General features: G+C 39.3%; 1 protein-coding gene across 2 annotated transcripts; it reads right to left on the bottom strand.

Moving 5' to 3' along the window:
• Positions 1 to 1,062: 1,062 nt before the first annotated feature.
• On the bottom strand, positions 1,063 to 17,279 carry LOC308684020 (uncharacterized protein). 2 transcript variants are annotated; one of them, XM_081355002.1, is made up of 6 exons: positions 17,147 to 17,279; positions 16,892 to 17,040; positions 16,611 to 16,801; positions 16,321 to 16,444; positions 2,101 to 2,211; positions 1,063 to 1,179 (listed from the first exon to the last, which is right to left on the bottom strand). In XM_081355002.1, the coding sequence occupies exons 2-5, from the start codon at positions 16,892 to 16,894 to the stop codon at positions 2,191 to 2,193; spliced, it is 339 nt and encodes a 112-aa protein (XP_081211128.1). In that variant the 5' UTR covers positions 16,895 to 17,040; positions 17,147 to 17,279; the 3' UTR covers positions 1,063 to 1,179; positions 2,101 to 2,190. The 2 variants fall into 2 exon arrangements, with proteins under 2 accessions (XP_081211128.1, XP_081211127.1); XM_081355001.1 differs by lacking the exons at positions 1,063 to 1,179; positions 2,101 to 2,211 and having other exon boundaries at positions 15,317 to 16,444.
• Between the last annotated feature and the right edge of the window lie 63 nt (positions 17,280 to 17,342).

A 17,342-nucleotide genomic window follows, 5' to 3' on the forward strand; every position in this document is an offset into this window, starting at 1 on the left:
AGGGAGGCTTTGGAAATGTTTACGCGGGGATTCGCTTGACAGATGGCCTTAAGGTATCAGTTATTTTACTTAAAATATATTTTTAGCAAATTGTTCTTGCTCTGTCTTACACTTTTCTCCTTTTCCTTAGTGTATCTTATGTTCCCTATTTAGAGCACTTGACCTCTCAGACCTGTTTAAATTGTAGGACATGCATACATGCGTAGAACTTAAATTTGTCAAACATGTCTGTTCAAGGTTAATGGCTGAAATTATATAAACTCTGCACACTTAATTGTAAATAATACTAACACAAATGTATTTTTTGTTTTGTTGATCAGGTGGCGTTGATCAGGCATTGCTGATCAGGTGGCGCTCAGGTGCTGACAACACGGGTATAAAATGGTTCGACATTGTAAGTACTCTGTTTCTCCTCTCAGTCATTGTTTTCAAAAGATAAACTGCTATTATCCGTAGTTTAGGACTGGTCTACATCCTTTGTCACTGTCTTTCTTCTAGGAGGGGTGTGCTGAACCTGTTCCACGGGAGATTGGTCTGCTAATTCTTGCCAACAAAGGACCCAGAGTTCCCCACATCATCCAGCTTCTGGACTGGGAAGAGGAGCCTGAACAATACATTATGGTTCTAGAGCGGCCTGCACCCTGTGAGGACTTGTTTAGTTTTCTAGACCGCCACAGAGGCACCATTGAAGAGGACGTAGCATCGGTTATCATACAGCAGGCAACACTCGCAGCTCAAACATGCTGCCAACGTGGAGTGCTGCACCGTGACATAAAGCTGGAAAACCTGCTGGTTAACCTGAACACACTCGAAGTCAAACTGATTGACTTTGGGTGCAGCGAAATCCTTAACAACGAGGGATACACGTCCTTTAGTGGTATGTATTATCTCTCAAAGCTGTAAGGTGGGTCTCAAACTTTGGTGATGAGTAAGGGGCCGTTAACAGGACAAAATGTCTTTCTTCCAGGCTCAGTAGAGTACTGCCCCCCAGAGTACCATATAAATGGCAAGTATCACGGGGAACCAGCAACAGTTTGGTCACTCGGGATACTCTTGTTCACACTACTGTGCGGGACATTTCCGGAGTCAGAAGACTTGGAGAAGCTCAATGATAACATCTGGACCAAAGATGGCTTGTCACAAGGTGAGATCTTCATTCAGTAAAGGAAACTTGTAATTCTAAACCAAACAAAAGAGAACAAAAAATTAAAAGCAAGTTAAAGTAATTATCAGACATCTCTCCCATCTTTCTACACAGAATGCTGCGAACTACTTTGCTCTTGCCTGCAAACTGACCCAGAGCAGCGGATTGAATTGAACAATGTCAGTCTCCACAACTGGTTTATATACTTTAAAGGAATACTCCACCGTCTTTTCATATTAAACTATGTTATTCCCTTAACTAAGACGAGTTGATACATACCTCTCTCGTCTCAGTGCGTGCACTCAATCGCTCTGGCGCGCGGCGAAACTTTGTTCACTCAGTTCATTCAATACGGGCCAAGCAGAGAAGCTACCAAACACCTCCACGGTTTCCCTATTTAAACACAGTTACTCGCGTAGTGTAACTCGACCTAGGACGGTGACACAAAACAAAACGTTGCGCTTTTCTAAGCGTGTAAAATGGATAACTATATTGTATGGCGGAATACCATAGCAAGTGCTTGTAAGCACTTCGTCTTGGCGGAGTAATATCTTCACCGGAGGGAGCGGGGGCCGGTGAGAGGATTTTTCACGAGTGAAGATATTACTCCGCCAAGTCGAAGTGCTCATAAGCACTTGCTATGGTATTCCGCCATACAATATAGTTATCCATTTTACACGCTTAGAAAAGCGCAACGTTTTGTTTTGTGTCACCGTCCTAGGTTGAGTTACACTACGCGAGTAACTGTGTTTAAATAGGGAAACCGTGGAGGTGTTTGGTAGCTTCTCTGCTTGGCCCGTATTGAATGAACTGAGTGAACAAAGTTTCGCCGCGCGCCAGAGCGATTGAGTGCACGCACTGAGACGAGAGAGGTATGTATCAACTCGTCTTAGTTAAGGGAATAACATAGTTTAATATGAAAAGACGGTGGAGTATTCCTTTAATGATTAATTTACCTAAGCAAACATCAGCACCCAAGGACCAGACGGGCCTCCCCAGCATCAGAACTCCGTCGCCACACACCTAACTATCCAGACAGTCACAACCTACAGATGCCCAAGAAGAACCTGTGGACCAAATATGGCTTGTCACAAGGTGAAATCTTCATTTCCACAAAGATTACCTGTAATTAAGTATCATACAAAAGAGAACAAAGTAACAAAAGACAGTCATGTGAATAATAGGGCTGGGCAAAAAAATCGATTTTTCGATTAATCTGTTTTTTTAAATGTGGTCGATTCAAGATCGATTCTCAAACGCCACAAATCGATTTTTTTCCATATTTCCCACTATGGTAATCATCTATTACCCAAAAGCCAGTATTAGTTTTCCTCCACTGTTCATAGGCTTGCAAACTCCATTTTATAGCTAATGCTGTGAGATTTTATGTTTGTTTATCATAAAATGTATCTTAATCATAAAATAACCTCAACTAGTGCTGCACGATTAATCATATCGCAATCGCGATGTCAAGCCTACGCAATTATATGACGCAAAATGCTGCGATTTTATATGAAATAAACAAATTTGGGCTGTTAACGCAATTAATGCAGCATCTGTTAATTTTTGTTATCCTTTGGCTAGTCTTACATGATCCCGCTCTTATTCACGCAAATGTTTTTAAACCATTCATGCACGACAAGACAAACAAGTAATAAAAACTCAGTGAGTGTTTTAGCGAAATTTTCTGACGTCATGGGATCACAACTAGCTTGGTTAAAACCAGACCCTTCTCAGTTGAAACTGAGTGTAGGGTCTGGAGAAGCTATGTAGACAAATCATTTCCAAAGGGGCGTCACCAATCGACGTAGCTCAGCTTGATTGACAGGTGATCTGACCAATCATACTTCGCCATCCGCCATTTTGTCCGACAAAGCAGTCAGGAGAGTAGATTAACATAAATTTGAACTTGAAAAATGGAGTGTACTGACGCCTTTCCGTGGTTAAAACAACATTCCTTCTTATGTTTGTTCATGTTTATTTGAGGCTATAAATTAACTAGAAGGAAGAGATGATCGGTTCACAAGAACAGCTTTAACTGATGCTCTACACAGCGATCTGTCACGGCACATTAAAGAGCAACAAAACGGTATTTATTGTTTAAATTTCTTTTAAAAAATTACCAAATTTGAAAGCTGAGACTTTGTTTAATATGTTTAATATCAAACGTAACCGAAAAGTAGCCTGCTCTGTCCTGTCTGCCAGCGTGTTGTCAGTCTCCTCTCTGCTCCGCAATGTATTTTTCACTGTGTGAGAACTCCTTCAGCGTTGCTGCGCTGTCGTCATCATCATGTAAATCCCTCCCCAAACGTTTCTGATTGGTGCCGCGATTTCGGCGGCACAGAAATGAGTTTGAATGGGCTCTTCTCCAGACTATCCTGGAGAGAGAATGAAAATTCGCCGGAAGTAGTCTGGCTAGATCACAACACTAAGAGATAGTAAATCTTCTTATGGTTTTTTTTTTTTTTTTTTTGTGCGTTCCCGAGATTAGACCTTCCTTAACATAATGCCGAAAACCCGAAGTCTCTAGGTGGTCTGGTTGAGGAGGAGATAGAAGTGGAAGATTGGTGCGCACAGACAGAACAGAAATCATGAGTTAACAATCGCAATTTTGTCAGTTGGAAAATTGCGCTAAAAAGAGCTCGCTGCCTGTGAATGTCCAGAGCAGATGCACAGAAAGACTTGTGTTGACATTGTGCGTGTGCACAAGAGACAGCCCAGAATACAGTTCTCTTTCGCGCTTGAACGAACAATAACACACTTATGCCAAAATGTGTTTTTGTCGAGTATCTTCATAACATAAGAGCAGTCTTATGATGAACGTGAAGAGCTGTGACTCGCGAGAGGATGAGGGGCGTGTGAGATCCGCGTGTCTGTCAGCAGCGGCTGGTCTTAAAGGGACAGTACGCAGTAGCCACTAATTATCTCTGTCGTTAAAGTTAATCAAAGAACAAAGGGAAAAGAGAAAAACACTCACTGCTCTTGACTTGAACTTTTGTAACTTTAATAAGGATTAGTCTATATATAATTTATAATTAATGCAGCGCAGACTGTTTGATAACTTTATTCAATTTCTGTATGTCCTACTTGTTAGACAGGAAGGGCACAAGTAAATATGATATGCAAGGTTTTTTTATGGGTTTATGTGAGGATTGTTAACCTATTTGATCAAGGCATGCGACTGTTCTGACTTGTCCAATTTTCAGCATAAATTTTTCATCTTGCATCAAAATCCTGTCTATTCATTGTATGTATATGAAATATAGAGTTGGGTTCTGTTTTAATGTACCCAAGTGTACCTAAAATAAAAAGAGTTTAATATATAGGTTTGTAGCTCTTAATTTATTTTTATTAAATTAACCACTTGTAAACTTATGTTCATTTTTCTTTTTTTATATAAATATAGGATTTGTATTAAATATATATTCATTGAGTCGAAACGAAATCTAATTTAGAATTGAAATCGAAAATGGAATCAAGAATCGAAATCGAATTGAGAGCTTGCGAATCGAAATCGAATCGTAATATCTGAATCGATACCCAGCCCTAGTGAATAAATGCATTCAAAGAGAGCAGGTATTACGTTTAAGGTAATAATCAGATGTCTCTCCCATCTTTCATCACAAAATGCTGTCATTTCATTGGCTTTTGTCCCAAGAAGAACCTCTGGAACAAAGATGGCTTGTCACAAGGTGAATTTTTTTTTATGACAGCAATGGGGCCTAATTTTAATTCACAACCATTCAGAATAGAACAAAGTAACAAAAGGCATGCAGTAATGCATGGTTAATGCAGTAATTCGACTCTTGATCAAAAAGAGCAGGTGTGAAGTTTAAGGTAATAATCAGATGTCTCTCTCATCTTTTTGCACAGAATGCTGCCATTTCATTGGCTTCTGTCCCCATACACCAATCTGCACCCTGCATTGATGTACAGGTACAATCGAGGCAGACATAATTTTATGTAAATACCTGTATGCGCTACATATTACTTTCCTCTAAATAACAAAAACAAAACAAAAAAGACAGTGGTGTGAACAGAAGGTAACAGGGCTCGAAATTAACTTTTTTACTTGGTAGCACTGGTGCTTCCGACTTCAAAAAGTTCGGAGCACCACCAAAAATTTAGGAGCACCCACCAAAAATTAAGGAGCACCACAACTACAAATGATATAATAACAGATTTATTTAAAGCTCCAGTATGCGACTTTTGTATTTGACCACAAGAGGGCGCAGTTTCAACAATAACAAAGGCGAAGCTTGATGACACTATGAAGGAGGTGACGATGGGAGATGTCGTTTTTAATGCGTTTTCACCATCTAGCGATATATCTACATGGAATTAATGAATCATGATCACGGATGAGGTAATTTATTCGTTTTTGTATTACCTGTATGTCTGATCGTATTATTTTATTTCATCATAATTAATGAACTGCAAGGAACGTGAAATGTTATGCTATATTAGGCTATCCCGTTACAACATACAGCTATTTGTCAAATGATTTGTTTGGTTAATGTTGTGCAGTTTTACGTTTTTATGGTTAATGCCGTGTTGTTTAACGTGTTCAAACCAATATCTAAAAGTAAATTTGAACGAACATTTGCAAGTAATGACTAAATATATTTTTTTAACATCATATCCGATTGTATTTAATTGTACTGCCATAAGCTCGGTCACCACACGTGATAAAAAGCCTTACCAAAGTACAAAGAGCAATATAACTTTGTTTATAAGTGCTATTATTGACAGTTGCATGTCTTACCTGTCTATCAATACACTCGCGAGAGAGTCTCGGTCAAGTCCAAGATTGACGCGCAGCTCTCTCCATCTCGAAAACGCCTGGCCGATATTTATCTGGGTTTTATTCCTCCATTTGTCACACAGTCTGAATGTATCCGAATATGGACGCTTTCGTTTTGTTGGCACTTCCATACTCGCCAAAGAGTTCGTGATCCATAACAGCTATAACCATACAGTCTATGGCTATAACGCTTTAACCACCACTTCCGCATTTGACCATGCGATATTCCGGTGTGGTGGGTCATATTTTTTATTTTATTCTTTTTTTATTCTTTGTCAGACGTCTTTATTGTTTATTGTGATAAGAAAAAAAACCTCAATAAAGTTGTTGTAAAAAAAAAAAAAAAAATCCGGTGTGGCGTAATATCCTATCACATGGTCCACACCGGAAAAAAGGGATATTGCGTCACTGAGGCGCGACATTTCTTTTCCGGGACGGCCAGTTATTTAAAATCGGAATTTCTCTGAAATAAAAAATCTTTGGAGACTTTTGAGATATTGTAAGTACACAACTGGAGGAAATATATCACACTGTGCAAGTTATTTTTGGAAATTTTATTACAAAATTCCTACATATTGGAGCTTTAATTTAAAAACAATTCCAATCAATCAATCAATCAATCAATCAATCAATCAATCAATCAATCAACCAACAATCACTGGGACTTTACACATCTTGTGGCCAGGATTTGAAATTTGGTCTTCTGGCTCTATATCATCTCACCCTGATGATATTGGCACATGATTTGTCATTTGCATACATCATGTTAATCGCAGCTCCGTTCTTTTTCATGAGCTGCAACATAGGTTTACATTTAGTGAAGGCAAGCTCTTTGTCGTTGGTGTATGTGGTGTTAAATTTGACGTTTAGCCCTGCCAGTAGAGCGGAACGACCGGCAGCATCCTGGCGATTAAAAGCCTAAATAATCAAACCTGATGAACCTGATTTGTTTGCCACACACTGCATTTTTTTTTGTGCTTGTCACTCTCTCCGTGTTTAACCAAGCTTTTGCGCTTAAAATGTATTGATTCAGTTGTGAACGCTGTGTTACCTGCAAACTCTGTCCCACAGGCTTTACAGTGAACGCAATGCACTGAACCATCAGCATAGTGGAGTCACTCGAAATGTTTAGCCACTCTCTCCGAAAGCTGTACGATTTCTTTTCAGCTGGTGGATCCCCATTAACACATCATCAACAGGATTATTTGTGACTTTAGGTGACGTCTTACAAAATAAATCTGTCAGCGTTCGTTTCATCTTCTCTCTTATTCAGCATTTTAAATTTCGCACAGTAGTCAGCTCCCTGTCACGTGACAATGGAACGCAATGAAAGGGAGTGGGAGTGATTGACAGCTAATATTAACCAATCTAAAATCTGCTTTAAAGTTAACCCTTTAGGCGCCAGAGGTTTTTTTCTAAAACGTTCGATTTTGACATCTTAATTTCAAAAGGCTATATCTTAAAAGAGATAAAAGATAGAGACTTTCTGTAAATTAGAGAAATATTAAGGATGACCCAAAGTTTATGTAGGGATTACATTTTCCCATCTAATTTGCATATTATGACGTCATATGGTGGTGGCCATCTTGGATTATAGAATTTTCATGAAAATTCACGTTTAAATGATAAAATGCAGCACTTCTTTCACCCAAAAATGTCCCTCACCTTCTGTATGCTATATTGCACAATACTGAATGCTCAGGTAAATAGTAAGTAGTAAACAAACTGTGTAAATTATTACTAATAAATGGTAGAAACAAACCGAATGCATGTAGCGGTTGGCTTTTTGCTGTAGAGATTTTCCATTTACTACATACAGTTGGCACTCTGATTCCATGTATGGGGCACATATATATTATTCATATGACACACAAACACAAGTAGACAAGACCTGTTTAGTTCAAAAGCTCACTCGCCACGGCAAGGCACATATCATGAGTGAGATGACGAGACAAGAGGAGAGACAATGTTAGTATTTTTTTTTGTATGTTTTTTTGTTGTTTTTTGTTTATTTTTTTTTAGCTGACAAAGACGCACACATCACAAGGACATGAACACACAAAAAAGAACACATACTGTACACTACTAAATGGTCAGGGAAGTAGATAGTAAATCAACAGTGTAAATCATTACTAATAAATGGCAGACAAAAAAAAAAAGAATTTATGTTGCAGGGCTTTTGCTGTAGAGATAATGACTCCCTATCCATCCAGGTGACATTTCTTGTAGTGTTTCATGGTGTGGTCTTGCGATAGACTATGCATAATAGCCCCTCTGCCCCGTGTCACACCGCCTCTGCTCCTGATACAAGCAGCGCGGGCACGGCCAGATCTGCCTCGCGCGTGTGCCGAGTGTGCACAGCTCGGACTACTGTCACTGTCATTGCAACTCCCCACCCTGCCTCCACGTTGCCCCATAACTGTCCTATGAATACTTCGACCTTGTCTAACATACCCAGTGGCATTAGACAAAGCCTCCAACACAATACTTTCGCCGCGATTGCGGAGAGGTACACGGTCACCATGGCTAGCGCGGTAAAAATCTCCCGCGGCCGCCTCGTTCCCCACAACCCTAACACACCTGCTAACTCCACGATGAACACTCTGACCCCGGGAAACATTGTTCCCACCACTGACATTGGGCAAAGGACCATCTATATTGGGCAAAGGATTCACCGTTTGTGCTTGGTGTAGGGCTATACTTTCACTTTCAGAATCACCGTCATTTTCTGAAGGCAGATAACATTATTCCCCTTCAGAATCAGGGTCCGCGAATAGAAGACCCAACACTTCATTGCAGGTAAGCTTTATTGATGCCATTAGATAATAATAATAATAATAATAATAATCAAATATGCAAATACTCGCTGACGTTGACAATATTGCTCTGATAAAATGGCTCACTCGCACACTAGCTCCGCTTTTGTTCGCACTGATTCAATGCGCTCTAGCTCGAAGATTTTGTATAGAAACATGATGTTTTTTTGAGTCGGGGATGAAGTATGACATGTCTGCCAACTAGTGGAGGGGAGGTTGAACGAAATTTGACACCCTATTTGACAAAATCAGCCGTTTTATTCAGTGCCGCATCTTGTCGAGTAAACTCGACCGTGGCGCCTAGAGGGTTAAGAACGTAAGTTTGATTTGTTATGTAACGTTGGATAGAATGATGGTCCGGCCACCGTGTATCAGCGCCAAGCGGCAACCTCCCCTTCTCTCCCCTGAAACCAACACGGAAGTGAGTTAAACTGCAATTCATTGACTGGGCGCTTGGGCTGGCTGCAGAAGTGAGTCAAATCTGTATCTCCCCCATGTTAAAATTACCAACTTTACAGCAGAAAAAAAACATGTCTACAGCCTGGATCTCTATGTGGCTTTGGTCTATACAGCTAATTTTGCCCTTCATAACAACTGTGAGGGGGGTGAATTTTTTTATAACTCATCCGTTAAGTTGATTAATATTTAAATTTCTGCATTTAAGGGTGTGGCCACTTGAGTGACAGGTGGGTTGTCGCTGATGTCAAAGCTAGCCGTTTGTCTGCTGTTACTAGACGTCACTTTACCTCAGCAAATGTTGCTGCTGAACTTGCTTTCTCTGCAGTGTTTGTGCTTTTTTTTCGGGATTATTTCATACAATTTAATACACCCATTACTTGGGTACAAAGCCCACGGCTTAGGATTCTGTCGTTGTCGTCGAGTATCGTTCAAGAGAACAACCAGCGCTGTATTTCAGTTGTTTTCCTCTGTGAACATGCACTAATGGATGTCTGACAATTTCGTTGCTTTTTGGAGTTTTCAGATTTAAAAACGTCAATAAAGGCTCGTTCGTTCTGCTCTCACGGAACAGATGGATTATAATATGCTTATGTACCGTGGGATGAAATCATGCAGGCGTCGCCGCTTTCTCCGTTCATGCAATAAATGCACATCCATGAATGAGCGCGGATTTTCTAGCGCATTTACTTGAACTTCATAGGCAATATATCTATGATTTAACCCATTTGAGAGGCGGCCAAACGGACTCAATAAGCTCTCTACGAACTTGACGAGCGATGCCGCGCTGAAAAGAGTGACTGACATGTATGCACATAAATCACTGTCTCACACACACTCTCAGAGTAATATTAAGTTACTGCATAATACATTTTCAACTAGCAGAATAGTACAGAATCACGATACACAGTCTCACTTGTAGCCATGTCTTTTAACTATTATAATATTTCAAAGGGCAAAAACAGGAACTTTTAATTGGCTTTACATCATCAAGTGTCACTTTAGCGCGAGGCCCTGTGCAGTCGCAGCATTACCCAGAGCCTTTAACAGCCTGAGCTAACTCGATCACGTCGAGCTATTTGGGCGTGATTTCTCAGCCTCTTTGCCCATTTTCTGTTTCCCGGGAGTGACGCAAGGCCAAGATGGCGACGGCCGGCTCCGCCCACTTTAGGCTTCAAAAATGCTCTTCAGAAACCTACGGGTGACGTCACGGACACTACGTCCATATTTTTTTACAGTCTATGATCAGCGCACATAAGGTGCACACTGTGCAGTAATTTGCGAACGTTTTGTAGAGAAATGAAAATAGGTCGCACCACAACCATTATTTGCTCTGGTACAAATGCTCCCAAATAAATTTTTAGGTCGCACAGATTAAATTTCAGGAGCATATGCGACCAAAACGATCGCAATATCGAGCCTTGCGAAAGAAAGCATCTGATCACAGCGACGAGGATATGTTTGTACCAGTTCGGCAAGCAGGTTTGAATCAGTAAAGTCACGTCACATTTATTTATATAGCATTTTATACAATATTGCTTTAAAGTAAGCAGCTTTACAGTGTTAAACTCAAAAAAGAGTGTCAGTGTCACTTTTAATTAGAAGTGCAACTTCAATTTCTTCATCTCTCCAGTGTGTTCATTTTTTACTAGTATCTGACCTCTTTTTTACCATAACTCTGAAACCCTAAGGGATGGTGCTGGAAAAATCTTTGGAATCATTGAAACATTGTGAAGAAATAAGCTAATTAAATGCAGGGTTGCTGCACATTTTTTAAAGTCAAATTTAAGCCATTTTAAGCCATTTCTAAGACCTGAAGAAATAAAAATAAAAAATACTGTACACTAGGGGTGGGCTATATTGACACAAATGATTTATTTTTATATTTTCTTGGATTTTGTCAATAACAATAATTAGAAAATATTTAGCTGAGAGTGTTTTTGAGCTGGTACCTTGTCTGGTTTTAGGCCTGTTGTGGGCAGCAGACTGTTTAATGCAGCTTAGAGGTGGCATCATTTACTGTAATTACAGTTGGATCAAAAAGCTATGAAAATTAATGCTTTAAAATAATATTTTGAATATAGAAATGGGCTCACGTTATTACATGTACTCACTATAGTTATAACAGTAAATTATGCATAATTATTACACGGTTCTTTGGAATACTTGACTCTGATTGGTTAAACACGCCATCCAGCGGTATGTTATTCCTCGATAACAACCATTGAAAACAGATAACACAGGCTCATCCGGATTACTGAAGTCGTGCTATACGCTTGCTAGGAACGTTTTTTCCTTGTGGAAATAAAATCAAATATTAAAACTCAGTCAAATCAATATTATCGTGGCCTCGCTCTCTCGTTTCATACAAACGCAGCTGCTGCCATTTTGTGATTATTGTTTCACACAGCAATGGATTATAACAAACAGGAACGATTTTATATCAGTTTCATCTCAGATCAATATCCCCATTATTATTTATGTGGTGAAATACCATGTAATAAGTGGTATGACTGTACCATATCTCTTAAATGTCCGTCTAGTTTGAACTTGCCGCGCTGCAACTGCTTTCTCCGTGGAAGCTTTGCGTTTAAAGAGCTAATAAAATATTATGACTCAAATCAATATTTAATGTTTAAATACTTACTTATGTGGCAATAGCCATATAATATGTAGGATAATTTATAATGTACATCCAGCTGGTTGTTAACGCAGAATAAACCCCTTCAGACTGATGCAAGATCACCCTGTCGGGGTTTATTCTGGGAAAACAACTGGCTGGGTTTACATTATCCCTTACTTACAAGTAACTAACCCTTAAACCAAACCCTAACCGTGACTCTATAGTAATTACATGTAGTTAATTAATATTGCTCAGTAGTTAATAGGGGTTTAAAATAAAAACTTTTCTAAGGGAAAGAGAAGAAAGACGAGACCTAGAAGTGAGATAGAGAGAGAGAAAACTTTTAGAAATAATTGCAAAAAAATTATATAAATATAGAAAACAAGTATTACATACTCTTTCCATTTATTTATGTCTACTGCGTTTATTGTTTATTGCAATCTCAAAATTCCGGCCAGTTGATAATACCTAGAATATCAAAATCAACCGCTGGCGGTAGATCCTTTTCCTATTTAGCACCTAAACTTTGGAATAGTCTTCCTAGCATTGTTCGAGAAGCAGACACACTCTGTCAGTTTAAATCTTGACTAAAAATACTCTCGTGTTATAGGGACACTTCCTATAACACCTGATGTACTCGTAACATCATAAGAAGAATGGCATCTACGCTAATGTTAGTCTTTCTGTCTATTCTGAGGTTTACTGTAGTCTGTAGTTAAAGTGTAAATTGCAGGTTAAATTTTTCACGAAGATAATGCAATGTGCTTATTAAACATAAAGATAAGAACCGCCCACCATTGTTTTGTATGTTTTTTTTATACCAAAATGCTGAATATAATATGAAAAGTTGGTACTTTTTACAGTGGTTTTAAGCACTCCCTCTCCCTTCCACTAGGCTGGGCGTGACGTCATAAGAGGGACTCCAAGCCTAGAGTTACCGTTATTCTAACGGCAAGTAGGCTAACTTTAGTAGTTATATTGGAGACCTAGCTAGCAAAAATGGTTAACTATTGTGTTTGTGCGGGATGTACGAATACATCAAAATTCACCTCCACGGCGTTCAGAGTTCGGTTGCTCTGCGGTTTTTGTTCATCTTTCGCTAACTGGGCCCCGCCGCAGAAACACACTTGCCCTCCCGCGGGCTGCGCTCATCCGCCTTGAGCTCGGTCCGTCCAAAACGGCTTTCCTCGGCTTAACCCAGTTAAAGGCGCGTATCTCGCGACAGCTCCGTGTCGTAGTGGAGTTGCGTTTTAGCACTGACAATATTGCGTTCTGTCAGCAGATGCCGGCAAAGCGCCATTGTGCCTGTGCAGTGTGTGCATCTCTACAGCTCTGATTAGGACTACTGACACCATGTAAGTAAATAATGTCTTCAGTCATTGTCCCTCCTTGCTATTCTACATGACGGCAAGATTTTGAAAAGACTTTGGCTTGTTCCCTAATGTTATCAGTCTTCCAGTCGTTCTCCATAGTCAGCCACAAACAGTAGGAATCTAGCAGAGTATGGGTTGCGAGTGCCTCTTATGACGTCATCACCCAGTCACTGTAAAAAACACGCTACCTTTGAAATAACCCCAATAAATGTTATTTTAATGCATTTTAAGACAGAAATTTTTACATATATACATATTGAGCACTTTAATTGGTTGTGGTGGTTAACCTGCAATTTACACTTTAACCGTATCCAGATCAGATGGAGGACCTGCGCCTAGACACGTCCAAAACGCATCCCTGAAGTGGCAGCAGAGATTGTGTCAACTAGACTCTCCCCCGTGAAGGAACGACTCGACAACCATCGGCACTGATCCTCAACAAACCAGTGATGACTCCGATCTTCAACCAGATGGAACTGGATAAATATTCTGAATATTCCGATCCGATCTGACTTCTGTCCTGTAATGATCGTAATCATACACTGTTCGTTCGTTGACCAGAGGAGAACTGGTCCCCCGAACTGAAGAATTTTTTTTTTCTTCATTTTTTCACTTGATGGAGTTTTGGTTCCTTGCCATTGTCGCCTTTGGCTTTTGGCTTGCTTAGTTGGGGACATTTAATATTCAACAATATTGTCTGCCTGCATTGACACCATTATGTGAGAACTGAACTGGACGATGACATCACTGTTTTCTCCAGAGTGGCTATATATATAAATGAACTAAATTAATAAATTTTTTACAACAAAAATGAAATCACTGAACTTACTTAAGATGGACTATGATGCTATTCTAGATCTACTGTACTGCAGAAACAAACTTCGTTGTCTTATTTTCCTGTTATCACTGTAAAGCTGCTTTGAATCTGTATTGTAAAAAGCGCTTTATAAATAAAGGTGACTTGACTATGTTATAAAGTTAATTGTGTCATGCTGTTCTAGCAAGTTTTATTACAAAACACAATTCCCAGGGATTAGCTAGATTGACAGTTGTAAAGTGCTTAATATGTGGCATTGAGTAACTATTAGTATTTTTAAAGCGTTTTGGGTGCACACTTATTTTGTAGCACATTTGTAGCACTGGTTTTTGAAACAAGCAAAATGCAGGAATATCTGAATGTTGTCTGAGTACGAGTACCACACTAGAGAAATACCCTCACACTAACAGATACCTTAAAAATGTATTTGCCTTATATTAGTATATTATTTAACTTCTAAATCGATACAGAATACAAAGCTTCACACAAATTACTTTGGCATAAAGTAGTATAATTGTAATTGAGCTTAAAGCACTACCAAAAGAAAATGTATTAAAAAAAAAAATATTAGTGTGATCTTGAGGGAAATAAACTAACTTCAGAAGCTTCAGTAAGGTAACTTTCACAGGTTTCAAATAGATCCAAAGGGACTTTGATACTAGCACTCTCATTTGTAGGGCATCACTTTAAATTAATAGCAACATTTATTTCTTCCAAAGCATGTATGGATTTCCAGTAGGGGTGGGCTAAAATTTTGGACTAAAATTCTGTTTCACGGTATGACTAATTTTATTTAATGGCAATGATATATTTCACGATATAGTTATTTATAGTTATTCTCAAAAGAAAATGTAAAAAAATCTTTGAATACCCAAATACTTTAGAAATGAAAAGTACTTAACCTTGTTTGATTTAACCTCTTTTTCTTTTATTTGGTAACTGATTGCTTTGGTAAACTATTTTGATAGCTAAATATAGTAAACAAAACACACTCATCAACTTTTAGATGAACTGCCCCCAACTGATTGATATTAAATAAAACTCGTAGGCGCAATTAAACTTTAAATAAAGTGTTGCTGAATAATTTTTCAATCTCATGTTATTGTTTTACTTCATCAATCAGTTTATAATATCTGGCTATTTTAAATTGAACTATTCTATTCATAATAAATTAGTTACTTCCTTTTAATTTTGTAGGATATTAGTAATACTAGTTCCCCGGTACATTTTTGCCATGTCTGCTTATTATACTGCGTTTTTAAGGGGCTTGTTTTGCTCTTTTTGTGTTATCTGGCAACCCGTCACCAGGAGCTTTAATCAAGAGAAGTTCAGAAGTGTCAAGTTCATCAAGTTCAGAAGTAACTAGAAGGAGAGCAGCAGTATGAAAATCGAACAGCAGCTACAGTTAGTGTTGACTAGGTAGTTTAAATTATACACACCTTGTAACTGCATCATTATTTTACCATAGCCCGGTGAACACTGATACACTGCGCTCCCTCTCAGTGTGTGTGCACGCGTGTCTTTTGCATCAGTAAAATGCGATCGGTTAATTTGAGCGTCAAGTTGTAAGTTGCACGCACGTGCAAATGAGTTAACCACGCCCACTTATTTACATGTCGCGGTATACACAGAATAAAAAAATCTGTTACGGTTGACATTTACTACCGCGGTAACGATACATACCGTCATACCGCCCAGCCCTAATTTCCAGTTGAATTTTTTCCTACCCAAATTTAAAGTAAGTAATTTGGAAAATTAAGCTCAAATAAATATAATTAATAAAAATATAACCCACAAGTGATACTTGATGTAATATCTAGCTAAAATTTCAAAGACCTGTGATATGACAACTTTTTTTTTTTCGTTTCGATGTCGATTTTTTTTTCCTTTTGCAGCGACAGAAAAGACTTCAGCCAATCATATATATACAAGGACAATGATTGTGTGGCGTAGCATTGCCAACCAACTCGGTTATCACGACTGTGAGTATGTTGTGTGATAGTTTTAGTTGTTGTATAGTCCTGTGCTGTGTAGTTTAGCAGGCTAAACTACATTTGGGATAGAAAGCTAATCGTCAAAGATAGAGATAGAGACCGTGTTTACGTGGCTCATGTGATGGGTTTTGACGCAAACTATTCGCACACGAACTATTCGCTTTTTCGTTACGCATCCAGTGTGAAAGGGCCTTAAGGCTGTGTAACAGTGGTTGGCGGATGTCTCCTCTAGGGACCACAGCATCTCCCAGATCCCCTGTCAATTAGCCTAGGGCTGCAATATCCCCAGTTACCTTGTGCAACCGTGAGGAGGCCCGGCAGGAGTCTTCGTGATGGAGAGGCTTTGTGCTGGCAGGGGATTCAAGTTCAAAAAAGTTGCTTCCTTTTTCACCGCAGGGGCTAGCCAGCAGCAGTAAGCTGTAAGCAAGAGGGATGAACAGAGATCCTAAACATGCACCCCTTTAACTACTACTACTGCACTTTACACACACACACACACACCTAACTATTTACATAATAACTAACATAAACAAGCTTGAACAATGTCAGTCTGAGAACAATAACTGGTTTATAGAGTCTTTACCTGTTGAGCAGGCACAGTTGTCTGGTGTGGACACAGACTGCAGCCAGATTGTCCCGCACATCCTCTCCTGCACTGGCTTCTGTGTTCCCAGGTTCAGATGGGTCAATGTCATGATCCTCCACAACTTCTGCATCAACAATGTGCCCATTGGGAAGATTGGTTGTTGAGCGTGTTTTCAGCATCCCGAAGGCCTGTGCACAGGAATGCATACTGTTGAAGCGAACCTGTACAGGATTCTGTATGGAGTCATGAGGCAGATGGGCGCACTCAAGAATACCCACCATCTCTGAGCATGCACTTTCCTCCAGGTGGATACAGGCGACCAGTGTAAACAGGGCTGTTCTTCAGTACCCTGGCATCGTCCACAGGCCCAGGATACCCAACAAAAATGTTGAGGAACTTCCCCTGGTGGTTTATTGATGGCCTGCAGCTGGACAGAATGAAGCAGCTTCCTGTTAAAGTAATACTTCAGCATTTAGCATTAAGCTTTGTATCAGTAAAAAACCAGTAGAAAACCTGTAGTATTTTCAAATTACCATGCCTCCCTTGTGTCCTGTGTTGACTAATTCATAAATAATATACATGCACACACAAATACATATACACACATATATATATATATATATATATATATATATATATATATATATGCTGCTCTTCCTCGCAGGGAGTGGGAGAAGGAGGGGAGAAGTCCTTGGTTGGAAGTCCAACCAAACCAACATATCCGGACTC

The sequence above is a fragment of the Scardinius erythrophthalmus genome (genome assembly GCF_964197995.2).
Source record: "Scardinius erythrophthalmus genome assembly, chromosome: 23".
NCBI lineage: Eukaryota > Metazoa > Chordata > Actinopteri > Cypriniformes > Leuciscidae > Scardinius > Scardinius erythrophthalmus.

Coding starts and splice junctions, on each gene's coding strand:
- LOC308684020 (XM_081355001.1), bottom strand. Junction 16,445..16,610: donor CAACTGTGCCTGCTCAACAG/GTAAAGACTCTA, acceptor TCTTGCTTACAG/CTTACTGCTGCTGGCTAGCC.